Genomic DNA, 10,000 nt, shown 5'->3' with positions numbered 1-10,000 from the left:
GAACACAGGGATGAGACAGAAACAGGAAGTGCAGGGTCAGATATATACACATTCTATAATGGTGGGAGACGGAATGATGGCGACGGAGTGATGAAGACAGAGTGATAGAGACGGAGTGATGGAGCTGCATTTCCTTACACAATGTCCCAAATACCAAATCATCAGAAATCATTATTATCCTAAAATAAACCTACCCCACCCTAACCCCGCCTACCATCATAAACACCCACCCTCCCTAACCCCGCCCACCATCCTAAACACCCACCCACCCTAACCCCGCCTACCATCATAAACACCCACCCACCGTAACCGCACCTACCATCATAAACACCCACCCACCCTAACCCCGCCTACCATCATAAACACCCACCCACCCTAATCCCGCCTACCATCATAAACACCCACCCACCGTAACCGCACCTACCATCATAAACACCCACCCTCCCTAACCCCGCACACCATCCTAAACACCCACCCACCCTAATCCCGCCCACCATCATAAACACCCACCCACCATAACCGCACCTACCATCATAAACACCCACCTGCCCTAACCCCGCCTACCATCATAAACACCCACCCGTCCTAACCCCGCCTACCATCATAAACACCCACCCTCCCTAACCCCGCACACCATCCTAAACACCCACCCACCCTAACCCCGCCTACCATCATAAACACCCACCCACCGTAACCGCACCGACCATCATAAACACCCACCCACCCTAACCCCGCCTACCATCATAAACACCCACCCGTCCTAACCCCACCTACCATCATAAACACCCACCCGCCCTAACCCCGCCTACCATCATAAACACCCACCCGTCCTAACCCCGCCTACCATCATAAACACCCACCCGTCCTAACCCCGTCTACCATCATAAACACCCACCCGCCCTAACCCCGCCTACCATCATAAACACCCACCCACCGTAACCGCACCGACCATCATAAACACCCACCCACCCTAACCCCGCCTACCATCATAAACACCCACCTGTCCTAACCCCACCTACCATCATAAACACCCACCCGCCCTAACCCCGCCTACCATCATAAACACCCACCCGTCCTAACCCCGCCTACCATCATAAACACCCACCCGTCCTAACCCCGTCTACCATCATAAACACCCACCCGCCCTAACCCAGCCTACCATCATAAACACCCACCCGCCCTAACCCCGCCTACCATCATAAACACCCACCCGCCCTAACCCCGCCTACCATCATAAACACCCACCCGTCCTAACCCCACCTACCATCATAAACACCCACCCGCCCTAACCCCGCCTACCATCATAAACACCCACCCGTCCTAACCCCGCCTACCATCATAAACACCCACCCGTCCTAACCCCGTCTACCATCATAAACACCCACCCGCCCTAACCCAGCCTACCATCATAAACACCCACCCGCCCTAACCCCGCCTACCATCATAAACACCCACCTGTCCTAACCCCACCTACCATCATAAACACCCACCCGCCCTAACCCCGCCTACCATCATAAACACCCACCCGTCCTAACCCCGTCTACCATCATAAACACCCACCCGTCCTAACCCCGTCTACCATCATAAACACCCACCCGTCCTAACCCCGCCTACCATCATAAACACCCACCCGTCCTAACCCCGCCTACCATCATAAACACCCACCCGTCCTAACCCCGTCTACCATCATAAACACCCACCCGCCCTAACCCCGCCTACCATCATAAACACCCACCCACCGTAACCGCACCGACCATCATAAACACCCACCCACCCTAACCCCGCCTACCATCATAAACACCCACCTGTCCTAACCCCACCTACCATCATAAACACCCACCCGCCCTAACCCCGCCTACCATCATAAACACCCACCCGTCCTAACCCCGCCTACCATCATAAACACCCACCCGTCCTAACCCCGTCTACCATCATAAACACCCACCCGCCCTAACCCAGCCTACCATCATAAACACCCACCCGCCCTAACCCCGCCTACCATCATAAACACCCACCCGCCCTAACCCCGCCTACCATCATAAACACCCACCCGTCCTAACCCCACCTACCATCATAAACACCCACCCGCCCTAACCCCGCCTACCATCATAAACACCCACCCGTCCTAACCCCGCCTACCATCATAAACACCCACCCGTCCTAACCCCGTCTACCATCATAAACACCCACCCGCCCTAACCCAGCCTACCATCATAAACACCCACCCGCCCTAACCCCGCCTACCATCATAAACACCCACCCGCCCTAACCCCGCCTACCATCATAAACACCCACCCGTCCTAACCCCGCCTACCATCATAAACACCCACCTGTCCTAACCCCGCCTACCATCATAAACCCCCACCCACCATAACCCCGCCTATCATCATAGAGCAAGAGGGAGAGAGAGAAAAAGTGAAAGACACAGACAGAGAGAGAGACAATCAATAAGAAATAAAAAGAAAAAAGAGAATGAAAGAAAGAGAGAAAGGAATAAAGAGAGATAAAGAGACAGATGGGGAGAAAGACAGAAAGTTAAAGAAAGGGATAAGAAAAATGACAGACACAGTAGATATACAGAGAAAGAGAGTGAAAGACAGAGACATAGAGGGAAGGAAAGAGAGACAGACACTGAAACCAGAGATAGAAATAGAGAGAGAGAGAGAGACAGAGAGAGATGGATAATCATTAAAACCTCTTCTTTCAGAACTCATAAAAATGTAATTAAGATAACAGCTACAAAACATTGAAGTGCTAAGTCCTAATATCAGCTCTGTTAATAATAAACGAACGTCAGCCGCCACCAGCATAACGCTAACGCTAACTGCTTAATGATAGCATCGTGAGCTTATTGCTCATCACTGGTAGCCGTGTCAGTATTCTCTGATCATTCTATTTAATAATCAGTGTGTCAGAGCTGCTGGTGGACTGATCAGGAGATCTCAAAGCCATGCACAGGTTCCTTCTGAAGCTAATCTTTAGTGCCTGATACAAACAATCCTGCAGTCTTAATACACATTTTATTACCATACCTGCTGGAATTCACAGATTCTCAGAGCGGGAATATTTATATTTTTCTCTCCCCTTCATAAAAAAAAAAAAAAAAAAAACCACAGCGTGGACACCACGTCCTGTGCAATCTTCAGGTGTGAATTGGTGTGAACCTGCTGGAGTAAAGATGTTAAGACGGACTCGTGAGTGGAAGCCGGGTGCTGTCACATGACCGGTACGGATGGAAACCTTCACAGACATGTTCCTCGGGAATATCTACAGACAGGTGACGAATAAAGTGTCTTTGTAATGTGTTTGGGCCATTTTACGGTTCTACCGCATTGACATCGGTCCTCATGAACATCATGGTTACTGGATATGCGATTTTTTTCCTCCTCATTTTCTTCATAATTTGTTCTTGGCTAATTCCCATCCACCAGCTACGGTAGCTCTCTCCTATTATATGACATCTAACAACTGGGGAGGGTGAAGGCGATCACGTACCTCCTCTGAGACATGTTAAGCCAGCCTCATCATGCTGCCCTCGGAGGAACGCACTATCAGCCCATTGGTCTAGCGTTGTTCTGATTGATAGGCGAGAGAGAGAGTATGCCCCTCCCACCCAGAGAGCACGATCAATTTTGTTCTCGTCGACTCGTCGTGAGGATTTGAACAAAGCACGTTTTCAACCAAAATTTCCAACGCTATTTACTGAAAACTTCCATATATTCCAGGGATATTCAGTTAAAATTTGTAAAGGTCCAGCTGCATAAAAATCCTTGTTTACCAACAAAAAAAACCTATTAAAGTCTGACAAAACGTCGTTTTCTGAGCTAATGTCTCTAGCCCTGTAGATGTTTGATTAAGCTGCCTTCAGGGGCAATTTTCCATCATGCCACCAGGGGGCCCCTTCCCTTAAAATTCTTAAAAAACAAAATTCTTTTGCGAGGTGATGTTCGTTGGTAAACGAGACCTTTCAGCTGTACTCATGTTCGACGCACGTGAATCGAAGAGGGCTTTGGCTGAACGCACATTGTGATGATGTCACATGACGGGCCTTGGCCCGAATTTGCGGAAAAACTCCTCAGAATATTGTGGCGTTTCTTTGATTTTGTGTTAAACTCCCGGAGGGACTGATATCCTGTTCACTGGCTATATTAAGCAATTGCTTCCTCTTTCTCATTGCGAAGCAGTTGCCTTGAGGATTCTCGCCTTTGCCTTATCCTGTTTGACTCTTGCCTCGCTGTTTCAACTACTCTTGGAAAAACCCTATGATCTTGGAACTCGTTTAGATGTTTGTGTTTTACCCTGACCTGTATAACATTGCCCCTGGACTGTGGACTGTTGTTGATAAAGCTCTCGCACATGGATCCTAACACTTCCTCTGAGGAAGTCATGCTTGTTAAAAACCATAGTGGATCCAGATCCAGCCCACAGTCTACCAGTGGACGACCCCTGCCTTAGATCTGAATGCAGATATCACTTTAGTCGCTATTAAAACACAACCATTTGATCCATCTTTGTGACTGAGGCTGGTGCACGAGTAAAGATCCAAATACAAGGTCCACTGGACCTGCCTGGCATTTCTATACACATCATAGATCATGCTAGCATGTTAACTGCTTAATTGTATCATGCAATCCACCTGTCCAGAGGCATCTGCACTCTCGTGATGTTTCTCCACTGATCTGTGCAGGGTTTTCCCTTTAATTTGGTCTGTGAAATATTCGAACCAGGTGCATACAGTTGAACTAAACCCTGCATGGTCGGAAATCCCTCCTGATCCCACACAGAGTCCTGAGCTGAGCCGTGTTTTGTGGAACCTGAAGGTCTTACTTGGCCCTCATCAGATCCTGGTCTTTGAGTGCAGAGCCCTGCAGGTAGATGACCCTCTGAGCCCACAGCGGGATGTGCAGCACCCGCCGTACCTGGACGTCGATCTCTGCCGGACACAGGATCACCACGTAGTAGTCCTGCACACCACCCAAAGTGACAGAGTTAGAGGAGAACGATTCAACGACCTCCCAGGCTTCAGCAACACAGAGTCTACGGACATTTCTGGGTTTAGTGGGTGCGTTCAGGCCAACTCAAACCAAAATGAGACCTGGATCAAGTTTCAGTACCACGGTCAATGAATATAGTTTTAATGAACACCGCCCCATACTGAAACATGGTGGTGGTGGCATCATATTGAGCATTACCCTTGATTGCTTCTCTGACTCCTTACCCCGTCACTAGCGTTTGGTGGAGTCGCTGTTGTGCTATTTTGTTTCCTAACATTTTAATAACAGATTTAATGTTTGTTTTTATGTGTGTGTCTCTCGGTGTGTGGGACGTTCAAATTTTGGCATATTTCAATGGTTTTTAACAACCAAACTTTGTCCCGGACTTGTTTTGATAGCTCCTTGGTCTTTATCATGCGCTTCGTTTTGGTACGCTCTCTAAGACACTTTGGATTCCTCTAAGAACAGGTGAATTTACTGCTTATTGAGATCATGCGACACTTTAATTGCACACATTCAACAAATCATACAACTTCTAATGGCAGCTGCTAGAACTGATTTAGCACTTTCACAGCAATGGGTGTTTTGTACAGATTTATTATGACATATAATGCCAATTAAGTCCATTTCATTTCCCGCTTCTTCTGGATGAATACTTATGCACGCCACTGTAATGAACCCTAAACAAACCGGGCCTAGTGATCATGCGTTCTCGTAACGATTTACACATTATAACCGCTTATAAAATGTCTAGAAACTGTGTTGCTTTTCCGTGAATCATTTTAACAACGTGTACAACGCCTTACGAATGCATTATACTGTGTTATAAATGTATCCATAGGTCATTATACTGTACACATGGCGTTCCTAACGAGTGTTCCGCAAATGTCCGTCTCCCACATGACCCGGACTGTCGGATCGCATTATATCAGAGGAAAAACCCATCTCGGAATAGCAATTGGAATTCAGGCTGCATTGCTATGACAACAATCCGCTCGGTTCTCTCTGTTCATTTGCACTTCAGAGGATGTCACACACACACACACACACACACACACACACGCGCGCGCGCACACACACATACACACACACTCTCACACACATTACTTGACACCCCACAAGGTGTTGCAGCAATAACAATAAAAACACAGACGCAACACGTGTTTGCATGACCGTGTGCACGTATAGCAAGCTCTCAGCTTTGTGTGCTGTTATAGAGACGTGTGTGTGTGTGTGTGTGTGTGTGAGAGAGTGAAAGAGAAAGAGAGAGAGAGAGAGTGCGTGTGAGGAGTCTCTCTGACTGTAACGTGTTCAGAATAAACCCGATTCACTGATTTACAGTACTGTGCAAAAGTTTAGCCACCCCCGCCCACCCTCCCCTTTTTTTTACTACAAACTTTGCTCTCGATTTTTTTTTTTTATTTCTCGACTTCTACATTATCGAGTCAGTACAAAAAGCATTTTCCATTCCCGAAACGTTAGTTTCCCAGCACAAAATTAAAATGTTGCAGAAAAACGTTCGTACGTCAGTAAAGAAAGCAGAATATTAAGTGGTAAGAGAGACTTTTCAGACAAAAACAACCACAATGAAGGCTGCTGGGTTTCGCTGCGAAAATAAGACGCGAGTGCGACAGTCAAAGTCTCCAGAAGAACCGCGTCTGGTTCTGCAAGACGCTCAGTAACACTTACGGCTCTCTTCCTTATAAACCTGCACACGTTCTACCCGAGACGTCTTTTTCTTTTCTTTCTTTTTTTTTTTTTAAAGCAAAAGGTCGTCACACCAAATACTGCCTTCGTTTCATTTATTACTGTTTACTGCTCTGTAGTTTTGTTTTTTTTAAAAAGTGGAGAAACATTTAATTTCATTATTTATTTTTGAAGGCATCTTTGCTCTACAGCATTTCTCTGCACGACTTTTGCACAGTACTGTACATTGATGCTGCTGTAATCCTTGTGTCAGAGGCTGCCCGGAGCTCCAGCTGAGGATTACACCTCTCTGATCCCTAATGAGCCTTTAGGACAAGCATGCAACACACACACACACACACACACACACTTTTGCGCATTCACACATACATACTGTACATGCACATGCAAAAACACAAAGTATTTTTGGATATAATTTTTTTAAAAATTTGTTTGTTTGTTTGTTTGTTTGTTTATGCACTAGCTCACTTGCCTATTTGTCAAAGCGCAATATACGCATCAGTATCAACAGGACCAAAAACATCTATTTGGTTCTAAACAGTATCTTCAGACCTAAAATGAATAACGAATGAATAATAATCAAATAGGTCTGAATAAAAAAAGAAAAGAAAAGAAAAGAAAACGCTCGGTTTATATACAGAATAGTCAACGATGTCAGCATACCGGTGTCTGAGAGAAATAAGCGAAAACGTTCAATTCGGCGACTAGGTTTATGTTTATAATGCTGAACTCGACTTAACTCGAAAGTTGGACATCGGAACGACGTTATCTTTCGAGCTTGGAACAAAAATATAGACGCCTCCACGCTCGTCTTTGCTTAGCGACGAGCTAGCTAGCTAACTGCGACGAGGAGGTATGTTTAGCTCCGCAAAGCACCGAACGCTGTATAGTCAACGTTATATATTTAATAAACGAACGTGTGTGTATGCTGATTGATCTGAAGCGAATATTTTGTTTATAAATACAGTTCTTACTCATTCAACTGTAAGAAGAAGCGCTGCTGCGTTTACTGTTGGAGCGGCCATGTTGATTTAAATTCACATGCCGTACTCTGGGTTGTTTTTCCTGGTTGGAAGTCAGAAATCCGTAGTTACAAGTTCTCGAAAGTGGAACGCGGCACTTGTTCGCACTTTACGCGTTACAAGCTATTTTCACGATATCTCTTATACGACCTTCTCTGCTTTGATGCTCACATCTAGTAGGTCTGCCTACTGAAAATATAAACGTGTGCTTACAAACACACCTGTAGTCTGGGGTGAGCGAAGAACTCGTTGAGGAAATCCATGAGGAGATCTATCTTCAGACAGCTGACACAGAGCACGACGTGTTTCTCGGTCTGAGCTCTGTAGCGGCTGTAGTTCCCCCCAGACTTCTGTCTCTCCATCCAGAGGAAAGCCAGCTGCTCAAACTGGGGAGAGAGAGTCATCAGATATCATCAGATCAGACAGACGACAGAGGAACCCGAGTCAAACGGCAGTCAGACAGGTCAAACTGCGCATCGGTGGCATATCAACATAGACAAGCTTCTCGAAGGCCATATTTTTAAAAAAAAAATAACATTATGATGTGAGCTCCAAGCAGAGCACATGATTGCTTGGTCAGCTTCTCCTTCAAACCATGGGCATGTTCTCTTGATCAAATATCGCCAGGAATAGCGAATTAAAAACCACAATCGAATAGCCGACCTCCCAAACACACATCACGAACTCACGAGCTCGTTTCAGTACCTCGTGAACGCAATTATCAGCAAACATGGCAACCTCGTACGCGCAAAACTCCAAACGTTTTGCATCGTTAAAAAACGTCCAGAAAACCAAACCGTGCTCCTTTAAACCACTGTTTAAATAATGACGTAACGTTTGAACCGAATATAGACCCTAGAGACTACAACACAACGGGAGCAGGGATGAAATCCAACCGTATTCAGTGCAGCCTCGTTAAAAAGGCCGGAACTCTTTCCAGACGGAGTGAAAAAAAAACGAACATCGCCGTGCCAAATTGCAGACAGAATCAAAACGGACAGCGTGACACCAAACCGACCTCACGCAAATCCACCAGATTAGAATCGGCCGGGGAAACTAAAGGTCACGGGAAACGACACGGCAGCGCTCTGAGGAAATGGCGGCTATATAATATACCTTTTGATATTTCTCAGGGTGCGTTCAGTTTTGTGTGTGTGTGTGTGTGTGCACGCGTGTGCATTTGAAACACGACGCCGAGCACCGAGAGCTGCTAAGGAAGGAAGAAATTCTCACGCGGATATCAAGCGTGACCCGCAGACTTCAATAATCATTCGTCTGTAACGTCACACTGGAGAAATAACGAATGAATCCTCCTGAAAAATCGCTCGGATTCACTCCTGCGCTCCGGCTTGTCCATGACCACTTCCTCGCTCGATACTGCCAGCTTTCTAATAACGTTCGGTCGGCTGGCCGGCTGAAAACCGACACGAACACCGCTTAATCTTCATACAGCATTCACGCAGGTGGGGACTTATCTTACCGCTCGCTTTATGAGCTAATAACGGTAAATACGTCCTTCGTGGCCGGTCACGAATACGAAGACAAGAAATGCCTTAACGTGGCTCGTCTTTTTGCGTGTGTAATGACCGAGCGGTATCCGTCTTTATATTTAGTCCCGCTTTAGGTTACAGACCTGTAGCTGCTCTATAGCAGTTTCCTTTAATAATACACAGTACGTCTCAGACGTGTCTACTCGAGAAAACTCCGGTACCCTCTCCTACACACACTTGACTTGTATAATCTTAATGGGACACCCAGTAAATCAACATCACACACTCTGTACGCAATGCGCACAGCTTTCCTTAACCTTGACACTCTTTAAACGACCTTCAGCTATTTCTAATAAACCTAAGCCATTTGTGAAAGCTAACATCAGAAGGTAATTTGATGGTCAAACCCTTGGCTGTTGAAAGAACATTTCAAAATGGGTGGCTTTAAATGACAAAATGACAGACCCGGGGGTTTCCATCGTCATTAGCGCTAATGGTTTTCCTTTTTAATCAACTCAAATGACCAGGCTGCTTTCTTTTTTTGTTTTTTTTTCCTCCTTCCAATGATTACTATATTTCAAAGCTTCTCCCTCTCACGCTCACTGATCAATATAAACATTTGCAGTTTTGGTTTTTTTTTCCTTCCAAATGATCGACATCACGTCATCTATGTTATTGATTCGCTGTTGCAAGTCGTGCTTTATAGATGACTGTTTTACAGTATCATTTATTACTGTTGCATTAGATCTGTTTTCTCCAAAGCCCATAAACGCAGAAGTGTTTTATT

General features: G+C 46.0%; 1 protein-coding gene across 1 annotated transcript in view; it reads right to left on the bottom strand.

The window, feature by feature from the left end:
- Positions 1–10,000, bottom strand: part of LOC128600242 (potassium channel subfamily T member 2) — a 93,745-nt gene that overhangs the window by 39,328 nt on the left and 44,417 nt on the right. The window contains exons 11-12 of the mRNA XM_053612573.1: positions 7,945–8,109; positions 4,828–4,964 (exon numbers count right to left, since the gene is read on the bottom strand). Of these exons, the coding sequence (XP_053468548.1) occupies positions 4,828–4,964; positions 7,945–8,109 (302 nt within the window). The remainder of the gene's footprint in view (positions 1–4,827; positions 4,965–7,944; positions 8,110–10,000) is intronic.

The sequence above is a fragment of the Ictalurus furcatus genome, chromosome 24 (genome assembly GCF_023375685.1).
Source record: "Ictalurus furcatus strain D&B chromosome 24, Billie_1.0, whole genome shotgun sequence".
Lineage (NCBI taxonomy): Eukaryota > Metazoa > Chordata > Actinopteri > Siluriformes > Ictaluridae > Ictalurus > Ictalurus furcatus.
The sequence above is the reverse complement of the archived record's forward strand: the minus strand, read 5'-3'. Positions and strand labels throughout refer to the sequence as shown.